The sequence below is a fragment of the Atta colombica genome, unplaced genomic scaffold, assembly GCF_001594045.1.
Source record: "Atta colombica isolate Treedump-2 unplaced genomic scaffold, Acol1.0 scaffold51, whole genome shotgun sequence".
NCBI classification, from domain to species: domain Eukaryota; kingdom Metazoa; phylum Arthropoda; class Insecta; order Hymenoptera; family Formicidae; genus Atta; species Atta colombica.
In genome coordinates this window covers 180417-199507 of record NW_017259541.1, presented here as the reverse complement: position 1 = coordinate 199507, position 19091 = coordinate 180417, and the positions used below count along the sequence as shown (strand labels likewise).

General features: G+C 40.6%; 1 protein-coding gene across 1 annotated transcript; it reads right to left on the bottom strand.

Moving 5' to 3' along the window:
- Positions 1-7123: 7123 nt before the first annotated feature.
- LOC108691711 lies at positions 7124-9838 on the bottom strand. The gene is given in 4 exon segments (XM_018199578.1): positions 7124-7584; positions 7587-7881; positions 8051-8188; positions 9446-9838. Coding segments are annotated over 4 exon segments (1287 nt in total).
- Between the last annotated feature and the right edge of the window lie 9253 nt (positions 9839-19091).

The window sequence follows — 19091 nt, the reverse complement described above, 5'->3', positions numbered from 1 at the left end:
GTCTTTCTTGCCGTTCACCCTCACTGCGTACAGGGTGGGCCATCTAGCGTTTGGAATTTCAACTACCGGTTATTTTGAGTTTGAAAGGCGTAATAACATTTATGACGTATCAGAAATTTAGTTTTTTGTTTGACATTTACGAAATGGGTCGCTATATGTTTGAACAAAATTGAGAAATATTGAAAACTTACTTCCAAAGTAGTGAGTCTTCAACCCAAACTGTAAGAAATTTACGTGGAAAATTTGATAGAAAAGAAACTTTCAACGCAGTTTGTGGATCAATTTGTGAAGCGAATTCGGAAAACTGGATCCTTATTGGATAAAGCAACTCGTTCACGTTCTCATCCAGTAAGGTCAACCAAAAACATTGCTCAGAGTGTGCTTGAACAACCATCAACATCAACTCGCCATCGTTCTCAAAACTTGAACATTTCACGCACTTCTTTGAGAAGAATTTTGAATAAAGACCTCGGTAAATGTACTACCTTTCCAATAAAGCCATAAACTTGGAAAAATATTCATGCGTTTTTTTTTAGAGCCAAATTAAATTCCAAATTTTAAATGGCCCACCCTGTACTGTTCTTCTGAATCCAACGAATTCGATGATTATCGTATTTTCGTTCTTCATTAAGCCGGATACTTTTTTGTTCGCGAGAGGCATACCGTACACTGTGTGTCTGCCGGATAATCACTTGTGTCAAATCTAACGATATCGCATTTCATATTCTTGTAAACATCATCGTATTCTGTATAGTAACATCATCGTATTCTGTATAGTAAATGAGACTGTCCGTGTCGGTGTACATGATCTTACATTTGTTGCGATACATCGATGACAAGTACTCGTAGTGAAATTCGTACAAGCAGACTTTCGATATGTTGAGTATGCACATACCCACAGGCTTGTTGAACTTCACCACGAGTTTGCGCATTTCGATCAAATTTTCCGCAAAGACGCTGCGGCTATGAAAATTCGGTTTCGCGATCATTGCCTCCGCACTGTATCGTTCGTCCCATTTTGTTATTAATTTTACATCAACGTGATTGTGTATAGTAGTATAACAGGGAGGGTTCTAACTCACGAGGTTAGAGGGGGAGGGGCGCGGGGCGCGGGAGATACTCGGGGCGCGGGAGATACTCGTGACGCGGGCAGGAAGGCGCGGGGGATACTGATGGGCACGAGGAAGAAGGAGGAAGGTGCGGGAAGGCACCAGCGCTATCACTGTTTATGTAAACATAGGACTCCGGAGTGTTTTACATAAACATAACATTTCACATGACATTTTTTTTCGATCGCTACTGCTGCCGCCGCCGCCGCCGCCGCCGCCGCGTTCACCCCACGCCGCGATACTATAACGCGAACAAGATGTTTTGTCTAGGTGATACATCATTGATGTGTTCTCACAATTCTTTCTTTCAAGGTCAGAAGCATCGATAAAGATATTTATTTAGGAAGAACTGTGAGATCAGTGACACGTCGCGATGCGTTAAAAGAGAAGCATCGATAACGATATTTTTTTTCTAAGAAGAGATCGGTGACACGTCGTCACTACTGCGATCCAATAGGGATGGTAGATAAAGGGACAAAGCAGTCACAAATGATATATATAATGGGTCATAAGCGCGCGGCACCAGTTGGCGCCTTTAAATTTTCACATTATACTTATTGCGATTACCGAATCGAAAAGTATGGTTGACCATCGTGCAGGCGTTGAGGACATGGATGGTGTGAATACAGACAAGTTATTTGAAGCAATGGAAATAGAATTTGGGAACATAATGGATGATGTAGAAGTCAAGAATATCAGAAACATTGAGAACATAGCTAACGTAGCCGAGTATATTAGAAATGATGGATTCGAAACAGTTCGCGAACATCAGAGACGAAGTGTTCGAAGTGCTTGATAAAATGGAAGTAGACTTTGAGAATATAATGGACCAAGAGTCATCTGACGAAGAAATACTACCCGATGATAGTGGATATGCTAGTGATATCAGCGAGTATGAAATCGATCGTGTAGAAAAATTTGTGCAGCCTTCGGAAATCCGTATGTTGAACGTTCGTACTAAGCACTGTGTGATCCACAATTATTATACAACGGGTGGTGCTTTAATCATATGCACAGCATGCATGATTCGTATAGCTGACATTAACGATGTAGGAATGTATCACGTCAGGGAGCATAAGACTGGTTCTTTCGTTAGGCTAGATGGCAAGTCGTGCACGAATTGCAGAGGATCTTTGTACAGTATATTCTCGTGCAGCGTGTGCCTACTCTGCACACATTAAAAAAAGAACTATTGTGAACAGTACTGAAAAAATATGTGGGAAGACTATAATGTAGATGATTTGCTGTATGTTCTCGGTAATCTGCAAAAAAGAGATACAGATGTGAATATTGCCGGTGCAATTCCTACGCGATTGAGAATTAGATATACGTGATGAGAAACATGGAATAGTTATTAAAGAGCCCGTTTCTGACTGGTCTTTACTCGCGCAAGAGAAAGTGTACCCACGGTTACGAGACAAATGTTACGAGGACGATGAGTATGAAAAGAGACATTGATGGAACTGTCAATGTATTGTAATAAAGGACGATTATTATTGGGCGAAGAAAATCGCAGATAAGAGCTAAGGTTGGTGTGCATTAAGATTCCCGCGGATAATGAAAAGTGTGTCGAACTGTTGATTATTGACAATATGGATGGAGTTTCGTGATCGCGATCTTGCACTAAAACTGTTTTTCAATACATGCGACGAACAATGCTTTGAGTGCGAACAGTGCACTTTCGCAAACAAACATAATGAAAAGATGTTAGAATGTTACGATATTCTAGATATGTCACGGTGTTGCAACGTGTGTGAATGAGTCACGTGCAAGTGCTCCGTAGAAGAGTGCGACGTGATATAAAAACTTTGAAAAGACATAGAAAATCATGAGTGGAATGCGACTTGTTGGAGTAGTGCGGCCAGATCACTATTCTGGTGGAATATTTCGCGTAGCTGCAACTATGCGATGACTGCATCGAGCAGCTCGAAGAACTTTGTCGTGCCAAGCGTCCGCACCTCGCCGTTAGACACAGACAATCCATGGTGACGAGGATTGCGCGACTCGCGAATACAAAGTTGCAATTGGAGCGACGTTTCGTGCATATTGGTGATGAATACGAGAGTAGCAACGAACGATCTCTTGTCTGGCGAGAGATCGACGCTGCGTTCGAGAGTCGTATTATTGACAAGTGCGGTGATAAATTCTAATCACATCGAGCCGCGGCGGTTTTTAGAAGACGTTGGAAATGTAGCTCTAGAGTGCGAGTGCGAGACGCTGTAGAAAGACACGGTAGTGTAAAAGTGAACACCACGTTCAATGGCGAGTTCGCGACGAAGGATAAACGTGCTAATAAAAGCATAGATATAAAGAACAGCGAGATATATCGATACACTGATTTGCGCGAGTAGTACGAGCAGCATGTCAGCTATCCTAGCATCGCTCAAAGAGTTCCAGGAACGCGACAGCGGGTGGGCATTATCACGTATATTGAATTTGACTATCAATGTGAACAAATTAAATCCCCTGCGCGCGATCACATCGAAGTACCGCGAGAAATTATATTTAAGAAAGCGGTAATCAGTGTTCGTACGACGGACAATGCGTGCTTCGCGTGGTCGATGGTCGCCGCTCTGTATCCAGTTGAAAAGTATACGGAGCGGGAATCGTCCGCAGTATATGACAGTATTGAATCTCACAAACATTTTCCAATGCCTTTAAAAGACATTTCTAAATTCGAACGGTTGAACGCGATCAACGTATACGGCATCGAAAATAAATAACTTCCTCTGCGGCTCATCGACGATAAGAAGGAAAAGCACGTCAATTTCCTGTATCTACAAGATTCACACAACGACAACCTTGGCCACTTTGCGTGGATCAAGAATCTGTCGCGTCTCGTGAGATCGCAACTTACTAGAAAAAAGAACAAGAAGTTTTTCTGTGACCGGTAAGTATAATAAGAAAAGTTGATAAAAAACAATATTTAAAAAAACAATAAAAAGAAATAGCGACAAAAAAATTTTTTTATTTACAGGTGTTTCCATTACTTCAGTTCGTGCGAAAAATTGCAATTGCACGAAGTGGATTGTCAGAAGATCGACTGCGCCATCCGACTGCCGAGCGTGGACGACAAGTGGCTCGAATTTGGGAACCACTGCAATAAGGAGTGCGTTTTTCATCGTCTATACCGACCTGGAGTGCGTCCTACGTAAGAAAGAATCTGACAAGGAAGATGCGTCGTCGCGTATCAGCAGCATGAAGCGTTTAGCATAGGCTATTACGTACGATGCGCTTACGACGACACATTATCATCGTATTATTTCCATCACAATGAAGGCTGTATAACGAGCTTCGCGCAACAACTCAATGATTTGGCACATCGCGTGAAAAATATCATATTCACCAACGTGCCAATGACTTTATCTAAATGACGTGCCAAAAACTTTATCTAAACAGCAATGGAAGGCATACTGTAGCGCGACATGTCACATCCGTGACAAACTGTTGGCGCCAGACGATGCGCGAGTCCGCGATCATTGTCATCTCATTGGTACCGCGATCCAGCGCATTCAAATTGTAACTTAAATTATAAAAATTCGTTCTATATTCTGATCGTATTTCACAGTTTATCGGGCTAATGCCCATTTTATAATTAAGGAAATTGCTACTGCATACATGTAGATGTACTACTGATAACGAAGGATATATTTCATTCACTTAACATGTCGATAGCCAAAGACAAAAATGAAAAGAATTTTCAGAAAAATGGTGTAAAATTAAGATTTATTGATTCTTTCAAATTTCGAAATGCAAGCCTCGATAAATTAGCGTCGTGTCTCGACCAAGATAAATTAAAAATTGTACGTTCCGAATTTTGCAAGCTCAGCGTGGAGGATTTCGATCTTCTTATACGAAAAGGTGTCATTTCGTACATTGACTGCGTCGAAAAATTGCAGGACACGCGCTTACCACCACGCGAATTATTTTTCAGTTCGTTGATAAACGAATCGTATTCGAGAGCGATTATGCTCACGCCGTGAACGTATGACAGCGATTCTCCATCCGAACGCTCGGCGAGTACAGTAATTTTTACTTGAAAACTGATGTCTTGTTATTGACTAACATTTTCGAAAATTTCCGCAATAGTTGCGTCGCGAGTTACTGTCTCGATCCCGCGCATTATACATTACCAGATTTTATGTGAGACGCCATTCTGAAACATGTGCATGTAAGATTCGAGTTGCTCACCGACATTGATATGGTCATGTTCATCGAGCGCGATATATGTTCTCGCTCTCTCGGTCTCAGTCAATGTTCCAGCAGAGGTTAATGCACAGGTTAATAACAAGCACATGCATTTGTTCGGTCCATCGAAACCATCATCTTGATGTATTACGATGTGAATAATTTGTACGGATAGACGATGTGTCAACCTTTGCTATACGTCGAATTTCAATGGTTCGAAGACGCTGTGAACTTTGACGTGAGCGCGATCGCTCCGGATTCATTCACCGGTTATATTCTTGAAGATCTCGAATATCCGCAGCATCTACACGACCGACATACTGACCTACCTTTTTGCCCAATGCGCGATAAACCGCCCGCCAAGCGCGAAGATAAACTTTTAGCGACGTTGTATGATAAGCAGCGTTACATCATTCACTTCGCAAGCTGCAGCAATGTACTCGTCACGGTCTTCGCGTAACAAAGATCCACCGGGTGCTATAATTTGCTCAATCTCCATGGCTCCACGATTACATTGAATTCAATACACAATTTAGAACGCGCGCAAAAAACGATTTCGAAAAAAATTTGTATAAATGAACAACGCGGTATTCGGTAAGACCAGAGAATCCTCTCCGTGCGCAATCACGTTGAAAATTAATGACAAAATGGAACGGCGCGGAAGCAATGATCGCGAAACCGAATTTTCACAGCCACAGTGTCTTTGCGAAAATTTGATCGCCGTCGAAATGCGCAAACTCGAGGTAAAGTTCGACAAGCCGATTTATGTGGGTATATGTATATTCGACATATCGAAAGTCTGCTTGTACGAATTTCACTACGAATACATGTCACCGATGTATCGCGACAAATGCAAGATCGTGTATACCGACACGGACAGTCTCATTTACCATATAAAATGCGACGATGTTTACAAGAATATGAAACGCGATATTGCTAGATTCGACACGAGCGATTATCCGGCAGACAACGTGTATGGTATGCCTCTCGCGAACAAAAAAGTATCCGGCCTGATGAAGGACGAAAATAATACGATAATGACCGAATTGGTTGGACTGAGAGTGAAGATATATGCGATGAGAGTGGACGGCAAGAAGGACACTAAAAAGGCGAAAGATGTAAAGAATAATATTGCAGTGCGAACGATAACGTTCAATGATTATACGCGATGTTTGAACAAAGAGATCGAAATGATTCGCCGTCAATCGTGTATACGATTTAAATTATACGAGGTATACACGATATCCGAATCGAAAATCGCTCTGAGTCCATACGATGACAAACGATACGTACCGGACTCGACGGAGACATTACCGTGGGGGCATTGGTGGATACCTTTGTAATATATATTACTATTATGTATTACTTATTGTAATTTACACTTTTTTACATTTATACAAGTATTATTAGTATGTTTTTTATGTAACAGCATTTATTATGTATTACTTTATTATTGTACTTTCATATAATACATATTGTATGTTTTTAACATTTATATAAGTATTATATACTACTATTTCAATTTACATTTTATGTATCCCATATTTTTTTTTATGCATATTAATATTACGTATTACTATTATTTTAATTTACACTTTACGTATGTTCTTTACATTTATATAAGTATTACTATTTTGCATTACTATCTATGTATTCTGCTCCATACATAAGGTTACAAATAATTAGGTATTTTGTATATTCTAAAACGAAGATGGAAAGGATAATAAAAAAAAATACGTTTATATATTTATATTGATATATTTTTTATATGTAGAAATAAAAATACATGAATCAAAATTTTATCAAATGACATTGTTTTTATATATCTATGAATTGTGCGATCCATCGAATCCCAGCCCCTTATCTCTTTTCTGGCGCAGTACTTTCTCCATGAGATACACGTCCGGATGAGTAGCGCGATGCAACTCATCCTCGTAAAACGCTCCAACGGATTTTCCGCGGTAGTTCTCGAATAGATAGGTTACGGAATTGGTACGCTGTATTTTAACGATTGTAAACACCTCGGTGATCCAATTTGGTGTGTAACCCTTCTCAAAAATCGTCTTGTACTTGCTTACGCGTACCGAATCGCCCACTTTAAATTTTGACAGATCAGCAATCTTTATTGTGCTGTACACCGTGTTCAAGTGTCTTTCGATGATCGCGGAAGTTACGTCGGCAGATCGCATGCCGATAGTCTGATGCTTGCGCGCATTGTAATCTGACACGAGACGCGGCAGCTCGTCAATCCACTTGTAATTGCCGTTGAACGTAAACATCTTCCACTGTCGTTTTTGAGCGTGCGATTGAACCACTCGACTACTGACGCTTTCAACGTCGAATACGTGGAATAGTGATTAACGTCGTGTTTTTTCAAGATTTTCTGCACAGCGTTGTAAAATTCTTTCCCCAACCGTTTTAAATTTTTTGGACATCTTCCACTCGCTCGAATTATCTCAGCGATAGCATTAGCCGTCTCGCTTCCACCCTTGCTCTTGAGCGGTACGGCGTACTTGCTCAACACATCGATGACGATGAGTATACAATGGTGACATGAATATGGACGCACCTCGATGATATTAGCCTGTCACAGATTGTCGTATTCTCGAACTATAACGCGCCTTCTCGCCGGAGCATACAATTCCTCGATGAGTCGACATCTCTCGGAGCTAATTTTTCTCTTTTCGCTGAATCTCTTTTTCATGATTCAACGCGTAATACATAGAGCAAAAGTATTTTTTTTTCTCACTGACACCACTCGACTGACTCGTTTCGTCTATAAGACCGGCTTCGCGAAGTTCCTCGATAATCGACAGTATCTCGTTGTGAGCGTTGTTACTCAATGAAGCGTCGAGCAATCGTAGACGATCCATCAGCTCGTTGGGATCGTCCTAATGCATATAATCAATCACATTGTCGTTCAATATTATTGCGTGAGGTAATCCTTTTCTAGATTTCTTCTTCTGTTTCTTGGGTGTGATGGACATCAACGGCGCGATTATGTATTTGTACTTGTATCCCCTATTGTTCAATAATCCTGCGATTAATGCTCGTGTTTGTGCGCATTCGTCGCAGCATGCTCTTGTACTAGTTCATATCGTCTTCTGTGTAGAGGAGATCGTCAGGAATTCTCTTAAAAATTAACTCGTAAAGACCAGATGTACCGACGTATCGTACACCGTCGATAATTATGTTGTCCGCATTATCCACGTCGAAACGTTTATTGCCAAACATCAATCCATCCTTGTGTAGGTATATGCCATATACATAATCTACTCGTTCTTCTGTTTATCGCGTTCCCCTCAGGACAGACTCGACGTACTTTTGACCCAGCGGGCCCAAGCCGGCTTGCAACTCTCGACCTTCCGACGTTTGCAACCGATTTTGAACCTTCGTCGCTAGCGAATTTTCATTTCGAAAACGTTCTCCAATGATTCTATGATCGTCGTACGCGGAGTGGAGGTTATCAGCTGTACACGATCGTGTGATTGATCATTTACGTGGGGTCATGGAACGCTCGAACGTCTCGCTAGCTCTCCCTCCTCCTCCTCCTCCTACTCCTCTTTTCTCTCACGCTTAGAGGCAGACGCTACGACATTGTCGCGCGACTGTCTCTTTATCGCGCGCACGGGGCTGTCAACAATCTGCTGCAGAGCAGCATTTGATAATAGGCTTAAAATGTCTGTCCAATGCCATATCCTCCTCTATTCTACCGATTTTTAGAGCGCGATGTTTCTTGCGGATCGATTCGCTCGTCTTCTTGATTTCCCTCGCAATTTTTTCACGCTCGCGCACATCAACCATATTCGTCTCTGGCGAAGTATCGACAACAACTAGTCACGTTACAATATCGCGAACTCATTAAATTCCTTTCTGTATCTCCCGTCTTTAAGCGCACTGTCCTTGTCTATTACTAAAAATCCATATTTTTGTTGTCAACAGTCGCGACACAACAAACAAAATTCATCGTACGACATGTCGGTTTTCACGATCGTTGTAAACGTGTTTCAAGTTGGTATAATCATATTTGAACAGAATCAGCAGGTTTGCGTTGTCGCGTATCAGATGTTAGGTATCCTCGCGTACGTCTGACAGAGATAGAAGCAATCAACGTTCGCGTGGCGGCCCATCGAAAAGTATTCTCTCACCGCATCTTGCTTGTCGCATGCTACATCATCAAAGATAAAAATAGAATTTGAGCGCGCCTCGTTCGGTGGAACGACATCGCTGTTGTTGGAGAATATAAAGTAGCTGATTTCATTGATAGACGTAAATAAATTTTCGAGATATTTTGGCTGTTGCAACGATTTCGAGTAGACGTATACATTCTCGAAACGTACGCCGTTTGGACTCTCGAGCAAGCTTATGAGAATGTTGGTTTTACCACAATTCGACGGGCCGCATATGATCGCGCGTATAGTACTCGGCGTGCAGTATAGCATTTCGTTGTGCTTGCGCTTCTCCGCGCTGCCTCCCATCATTCGCGATTTCGCGTCATAGTTTGTGACATGTATTGTTAGCGATTGCAGCACGAATTTCATGCTCACACTAAAGACTGTGCGCTCTCGAATGATTATTTAAAGGTGCGCGAATCCGCGAATCGCGCAATAGCAAATGTCTCGCGCTGTGTCATCCTTCCGATATTCGAGACTTGAGCGTCAAGCAACTGCAATATATACCGAAGATCGTACTCTTATGCGTGAACGACGACTACATTGAACATGTCTGGAACAAACTTCCGGAATATGTGAAGGCAGATTCGAAGGTTCGAATCGTCGCTGCGACGAGCACTACAATCAGTCGTGGCAGCAGACGCACATCGACGACCCCGCACCGAAGATAAAGGACTGTAGCGAATGTCGGCGTTGCGCGGCGGTCTGCTGAATCGAGCAATAAACGCGCTTCCTTTCGAATTACATATTCCGAGCTACCAGTTTTGCGGCCCTCGGCTTACGAAGCCGAGATGAGCCAGAGATGACGAGGGCATAAATCCGCTGGACGCGGCGTGCCGAGAACGACATTGCGTATTCTCGGAGCAACGATCTCACCGATAGACACGCGGCGGACAAAGTATTCGCCGATAAAGTGCTAGGACGCGTCACTGCGAGAGATTCGGCTCTGAGCGAGAGAGCTGCTGCAACTGCCGTTTGGGCAGCGAAAGCCAAGACCAACACATGGGCATGAAACCACAAAGAAGAAGACGACGAGGAAAAAAACAACGAAAAAGCGGATTCTTCCAACAGCAAAACGAGGCGATGCGTTACCGTTTTTGCCAATATTGGGCACATTCGAATCCTTGATCGGCGGAGCGGTCAGCGTGGCGAAAGCGGTAAATGACAGCAAAGCCGCGCGATGTCAGCTTGAAGAGCTGCAACGTCAAGATCGCGCGATGGAGCAGGATCACGGACTGTATCTCGCTCCGTACAAATACGGACGCGGACTGTATCTCGGCTCATACAAACATAAACAGGACGTAGCTGCAAAGAAAAAAAAAACGCCGAAAGATAATAAAAATGCCGTCTTGAGCAACTACCAATGTACAATTGAACGAGCTTGCGAGACGTACCAGGTATGTAAATATGAAACCGGAATTTTTTTATAGAAAATACACGTTTATTGCATGAAAATGATAAAAAATATTTTATTCGAAGTATTGTCCATCGGTAGCTATACATTTTTTCCACCTGTTTGACAATTTGTGGATGCCACGCCAAAAAAATTGTTGCTCTTTTGAGCCAAACCAGTCATCTAGCCATTTTCGTACATCTTCGTAAGAAGTGAAGCGCTGCTGAGCAAGTGCGTGTCCCATCGATGCAAATAAGTGATAATCGGATGGAGCCAAGTATGGTGAGTAAGCCGCATGCGAAAGTATTTCCCTCAATCATTTCCTTGACCAATTTTGCTGTGATGATGCATTATCATGAAGCAAAATCATTTTGTGTTGCCTTTTTTGATATTCCGGTCATTTTTCACATAAAGCTTGATTCAAATTAATCATTTGTTGTCGGTAGCGTTCAGTATTAACGGTTTCGCCAGGTTTTAGCAGCTCATAATAGATCACATCTTTCTGATTCCAAACTCAGAGCATTGTCTTCTGGCCATAGTGATTTGGCCTTGCAGTCGATGTCGATCGGTTCGCCTGGAGTTACCCATGATCTTTTACGCTTAGGATTCTCAAAATATATCCACTTTTCACCAGTCACAATTCGATGGAGAAATGACTTTCTTTTGTACCTGGCGAGCAGCATTTCGCAATGATTTTTCGGTTTTCCTGCTGTCTTTCATTCAGTTCATGTGGAATCTATTTTCTTATCTTCTGGATCTTTCCCATGGATTTCAAATGTATGGAGACGGCTTCTCGTGTCACATTCAATTGATCCGCGAGTTGTTGTTGAGTTTGAGTGTCATCCTCATCCAACAATGCTTGCAATTCGCTGTCTTCAAACTTTTTCGGTGGTTTTTCGTTTCTCACGTCAAAATCGCCACTTTTGAATTTTTTAAATCACTCAAAGCACTGTGATTTACCAAGAGCATGCTCATCGTAAGCTTCGACAAGCATTCGATGCGATTCTGCAGCAGTTTTCTTCAAATGGTAACAGAAAATCATGCTGCAAATCGTAGTTTGCAGACACAAAATTCGATATGTTCAACGCTATTACAAACTATACTGTTGTATGAAACTGTTGTGAGTTGAAAATCTTTGTCAGATGTCTGAACAAGGAAATGGTGTCAATGGCGCCATCTGACCGTAACTACATTGACACCTGTGGTCATCTATTGATAAATTCCGGTTTCATATTTACGTACCTGGTATGCTCGTACCATACTTTAGAGGTGTTTTCATGTGTAACATGTTACCGAAACGAAAGCAGTATCGTGAATCTGGACGATGCGACGGAGCCTGGTACTCACTGGATAGCGAAAAGGAACAAACGCGTCATGTAACTGTCGTTTGACAGTTTCGATAATCTTCGACCGCTCTAGGAACTGATGCGATATTTTGAGAACGGTGCTATGACGATAGAGTACAATCGCATGTCCTATCAGAAATACGATCAGCTTCTGTGGACAGATATGTCTGCGGTTTCTACAAACGGTAGACGCGCGTGAATTTAAAAAGTTCGACGAGATCTTTGTGCTGTGAAATCTTAGTATTCGTCGAACGCTTTTTCCGTCATGTCATTGACGCTTACGTTGAGCGGAAAGAGCACCGTTCTCGCAGCGAATTACTTTTCCACCATAGATTTGAGTGACGAAGATTACGAGCTCGGTCTGGCGATTTTTGAGACTTATCACACAAAACTGAACGTGAACGAACAACAAATTTTATTTCATCAAAGATGACGTGGAAATTACAATTTCCCAAAGATTCATATGAAGTGCGAGACATAAATGAATTTTTGAAACGCGCGATTTTACGGAAATGTTCACACCACGACGCGCTTGAAACCATTGAGTGCATGGTGACAACAATAATGACACTGATGATGATAATGATGGAGAATACCTGATAACGTTCCGCGTAAACTACAACACGATGAGATGCGAGATTAGATGTGCTTACAGAATAAACTTTGGCAAGCCCAACAGCATTGGATTGCTGCTGGGATTCTCGTCGAAGCGTATAATGCGGCCGCGAAGGTGACACGAATCGGACGTGTCGATCAACATAATGAATGTAAACGTTATCCGCATAGAGTGTAACCGCGGGCGCGTACAGTAGCAAAAGCGCGCATACGATACACGAATTTTCGCCGAGCGTGCCTCCAGGATATATGATATCGGAGAGACCGGCACAGATCATTTACCTACCGATCATCGCACGGAGCATTATGGATCTAATGATATTACGCATCACCAGAATGGATTGCTCGATTTTCGAGGAGAAGAGATCACCGTTAGATTGTATTTACGACGGCGACAGTGAGCATGAGATGCTCGTGCTGAACGGAACGGAGCGTACGCAGAGAGATAACGCATTTTTTACAAGACCAGTGACGTCGATAACATTCACTCATACAGCTGCATCAGAAGAAGAAGCTTAGTGTGTCAAACGTTACATTTTTAAAGTCTTTGGGATTCGCGGTGCGCAACATTTTAGATGACTGATGATGACTGACTTAAAGACGAGTCGATCTTCGACGATCGCATCGTCAAGATTGAGTCTCACACGCACCCGTTCATCAACACAACGTTCGGGTACATACAAATAAGAATATCCATACAGCAACAGGATCTGTATACACTGTCGTACGAAAGCTTTCTGTACATCGAGGGAAAATTGACGAAGAAAAAAGTGGTCCAGAATGCTCACGTGACATTGGGAAATAATTGCGTCGCATTCATATTCGATGAGATTCGATATGAAAGAGATTCGAATGTGAAAATTGATCGTAACAGAAACGTGGGCATAACTAGCACACTCAAAAATTATGTAACAGTATCATCCGATAGAAGCGTGATTCTGCAAAATGCTGGCTGGAATGCGGCCGGATATTTTAATTTCTGTGTACCGCTCTACGTACTGCTGGGATTTTGCGAAGATTACAAACGCGTGATGATCAACGCTTGTCACGAGTTGATTTTAATACGAGCGCGCAACGATAACAATTGTCTGACGGATCCGCGACAGAACGTTCGAATTATTCAAAGTACAATAACGAATGCCGCACGTGTTATTGAGCGAGATAAATAAGCTGTCGATGCTACGCGCTTTGGAAAGCGGACGATATCTGAGCATTTTCACTTGTGGGATCTGTACGAGTTTCTTGAGAGCATAACCAAACATTCGTGGACTATCAAGACGGCTACTCAGCTCGAGAAGTCGCGCTACGTCATTTTCGCTATGCAAACAGGTCAAAAAAACGTCATGTCTGACGTGAAGATATACCAGGTATGTAAATATGAATCCGGAATTTACCAATAGATGGCCATAGCTGTCAATGTAGTTGTCATCAGACGGCATCATTGACGCCATTTCCTTGTTCTGACATCTGACAAAGATTTTCAATTCACAACAATACAAGTTTCATACAACAGTATAGTTTGTAATAGCGTTGAACATGTCGAATTTTGTACCTAGAAACTACGATTTGCGGACAGCATTGATTCTCTGTTACCATTTGAAGAAAACTGCTGCAGAATCGCATCGAATGCTTGTCGAAGCTTACGATGAGCATGCTCTTGGTAAATCACAGTGCTTTGAGTGATTTAAAAAATTCAAAAGTGGCGATTTTGACGTGAGAAACGAAAAACCACCGAAAAAGTTTGAAGACAGCGAATTGCAAGCATTGTTGGATGAGGATGACGCTCAAACTCAACAACAACTCGCGGATCAATTAAATGTAACACGAGAAGCCGTTTCCATACGTTTGAAATCCATAGGAAAGATCCAGAAGATGGGAAAATGAATTCCACATAAACTGAATGAAAGACAGCAGGAAAACCGAAAAACCACTTGCGAAATGCTGCTCGCCAGGTACAAAAGAAAGTCATTTCTCTATCGAATTGTGACTGACGATGAAAAGTAGATATATTTTGAGAATCCTAAGCGTAAAAGATCATGGGTAACTTCAGGCGAACCGATAGATATCTACAAGACCAAATCGCTATGAACGGAAGACAATGCTCTGTGTTTGGGATCAGAAAGGTGTGATCTATTATGAGCTGCTAAAACCTGGCGAAATCGTTAATACTGAACGCTACCGACAACAAATGATCAATTTGAATCAAGCTTTGTGTGAAAACCGAATATTAAAAAAGGCAACAAAAAAAAGTAATTAATAAAATAATTTTGCTTCATAATAATGCACCATCATACACAGCAAAACTGGTCAAGGAAACGATTGAGGCATTTGGTTGGAAAATACTTTCGCATGCGGCTTACTCATCAGCCTTGGCTCCATCCGATTACTACTTATCGATGGGACACGCACTTGTTCAGCAGTGCTTCACTTCTTACGAAGATGTACGAAAATGGCTAGATGAATGGTTTGGCTCAAAAGAGCAACAATTTTTTTGACGTGGCATCCACAAATTGTCAAACAGGTGGAAAAAATGTATAGCTACCGATGAACAATACTTCGAATAAAATATTTTTTATCATTTTCATGCAATAAAATATAAAAAAATTCCGGTTTCATATTTACATACCTGGTAAGTCGATTCGATTGCAAATTAACCAATGCGAAACTCTACTTGAATGTTATCCGTTGATGACTTGAATCTGGGTTTTGAAAAACAGATGTGCGATTCTGGACGACTTGTACGCGCGTTTCTGCAAGGACCACTACGGATATGAGTATCTCGAGTCGAGTCTCACCGTTACGACTTTTTTACGTAATGTCTATTCGTGATCATAGATTGCTCTCGATAGAACGAATCGGTCAATAGTGGCATCGTGGATGTACAATTAGACTTTGAATGTAAGGAGAATGTGCCCACAAATACAACAGCCTATTGTTTCATCATACACGATCGCGTGGTTCAGTATAATCCATTGATTGACCAACTGATTTTGTGCGCAAAATCACCTAAGCGCATTTCCGACATGATATAAAATCTACGATACATCGCATTCGACCGTAATCGACCGCAATCTTCTCAACAACATGCTCGTGCCAACGTTCGTGGATCTGCAAGGATTCATCGTTAATAAGAAAATGAAGGAAAGCGGTGTTGAAACAGAAGACCGTTCTCACACATTATATTTTTACGAGTCCCGTGTTATGGAAATTTTTGACAAGATCTGATAGGTCTTGTGCTTCCTGGTTGAGTGCTTATCACATGGATTGCGATGGGAAGATGGGATAGTCCCGTACAACGAGGCGAAATGCCTGTTCACGACAGCTGTATTTGACCATGATGTTATCGTGTACGTTAAGAGACACGAGAAATGAACGTGGCTGTGGAATTTGCTTTTAGACGATGAGCGAGAATGCATGTACATCGAGAACTTGGATGCAGTTTACGAAGACATGGAATCTTTAACTAATCTGGATGTTGCTAATACTATGCGATGTGGACAACATGTTAAGAATTGCGCGTACAAAATGTATTGAAAATATTTAACTGGTTGCGAAAGAATTTTTTAAATAAAAAATACGTTAACACGTATTTATTACATATTTCTTTTTTTCTTTCCTTTGTAATTTTATACATGTACTCATATGTATGAATGTACGTATGTGTGTGTGTGTGTATATATATATATATATATATGTATGAGTGTGTATATATATATAAACGTATGTATAAATGTATATATGAATGTATATGCATGAACATATATGTATGTATGTATGTATGTATGAATGTATATGTATGAATGTATATGTATGAACGTATATGTATGAACGTATATGTATGAACGTATATATGTATGAACGATGTATGTATGCATGTATATATATATATATATATATGAACGTATGTATCCGAAAACTTGACGCTTCTGTTAAACGCGTCGCGACATGTTCTGATAGTACATATATGCAATGTACCATATATAAGTAGTGTATAAGACTTTTTTTCATTCATTCATAAGCTTCAATTACGAGCCTTAAGACATGGATCGAGTAAAAGAATATATACATCGAAAATCGATCGAGCGAAAGGGGTATTGTCCCTTGTCACCAAGTCCGCCAAGTCCACCGCCATCGAAGGAAAAAGCAAGATATTAGGAATGTTCTGAGGAAAAAGCAAAGTCGCCAATGTGCTCATCATCATCATCATCATCATCATCATCATCATCATCATCAATGCCATCGAAATATAAATCATAAAGTATAAACATTAATAAACATTGATAAACTCGTGACAAAAAACATACGTAGAAAGCGTGATAAAACGTGATAAAACGAGATATTCACAATTCTTGGAAAGAGGGGAGGATTACTCCCTCTTCGATTCTAGAAGTTTTATTATATACGTCGTAATTTACGCGGATGCAATCAGTCTTGCGATATCCGCTTGTACGAACGGTTGAAAAATGTACTTCGCTAAAGATAGCAACGCATCATATGAAACGAAGAAGGACTACAGATACATGTAAGTTTCAATGTTCTATACACAAAAGAAACGTTGTTTAACAATACGTACGTACATGGAGCATCGCGCGGTGCGTTTATTGAGCAGACGTTATGATCTGACGGCTACGAGGTACAAGTATTTGGAAATTGGAATCAACGTTGGTCCACTGAGTTACGTGGAGATCGTCCTGGGAAATCATTGCGGACACGAACTGTCGATGTCTTTCAAAACGTGGAAGGGTCTCTACGAGCAGCAATGGAATATTTACAAGATGCTGTAAACGAAATAAACGAATATAAAGAAACGAATATAAAGATAATTTTATAAGCGTTAGACCGCTAACTATCAGCGCTTGCACGCTGAACGATGCTATACTTGTATGTCTCGATTCTTCGTCCGATGATGACCGAAACGACACTACGATGTATGTTGCGTTTGACGAATGTAACATTCAAGCGATTAGCCTAATTCGTTGATACGATTGATGTCAAGTATATACGTATGTCATGTATACGTGATTCTCTAACATTGCATCTGAGAACGGTATACGTGATAGCGACATTTTCAATGGACATCAGCTCGTCAATTTCGAACTATTGGCTTTAGTTTTTAATACATATGAAAAAAAATAAAACGATATATGATAATAAGATGTCAATAAAAAAAAGTTTCGTTCACATCACTATATATATGTATTTTCTTTTATTTCTCCATCTTTTGTCTCGACATGCTAGTAAAAATCATATTGAAAAAACTGCTAAAAATAAGAGATTTGTAGTCTATTGATTCATTTCTTTTTGTCCCGGTATCATGTTACGCGCTCTAACATCGTCGCGCGCGCTCTATCTTTCTCTAACATGCGAGCCCTTGTTATCTATACATTTTTTCTGACATCTAGAGTTCTATAATCTAGTTCTATAATCTGCAGACACTTTTATGAGTTTCATATGCAGCGCAAATCCTAGATAGCCTCGCTGTGGCAAAGGATTCTTCTCAGCGTTAATTTTTGTCAGCTTTCGTCTGCGCGAGGAACATTTTTTACACGAGTGATTTTTTTTTTCTCAGCAATTTTTTTCTCTATGCAAAAGTATTTTACCGCTTACAAAATTACATTAAGTGACTGGGTGATGTGGAACATAGTGACAGTTATACACATTAGTGTGGTTTTTTTTTTTAAGTTTCATCGAATAGTTTCCACTCTCACGCAACAACTATGAGCAACCTCAGAGAACTTTTAGAAATAACTTGAAAGAAATAACTGAATATTCCGTTGAGGAAATAAATAATTTTTTCTTTCTATTTGTATCTTTTTTCTTTTTTTCTTTAGCTGATTTATGCTTATAAAGCTTTTTCATTTTTTTTTCCAGTATGGTCGACAACCAAAGGGTTGTGCGGCTACAATTATTAAATGAAGTGGGGGTCTTGTAATTTCTCTAATAAGTTCAATTTAAATTTAAAATTATAAATTATAGGGTATTTTCTAATTATCTTTTTTTCTAATTTATTTTGTTATACTTTTTCCAGGAGACACATCGTAGCAACATCAGAATTAGAGGATTTATTAATATATTTAACAGACAAATGATACATGCGGAGAGGCGATGGGACCGGAAGGAACGAGAAATACTTGATGTCTGGAAGACTTGTTGTTCCTGAAATTTTTGGCCTCCGACCATATTCGATCCAGAGCTGGAAGATTGGAATTGTAAGTTTGATAAATTTTATGTAAAAAATATGAATAAAATTAAAAAAAGGAATATTTAT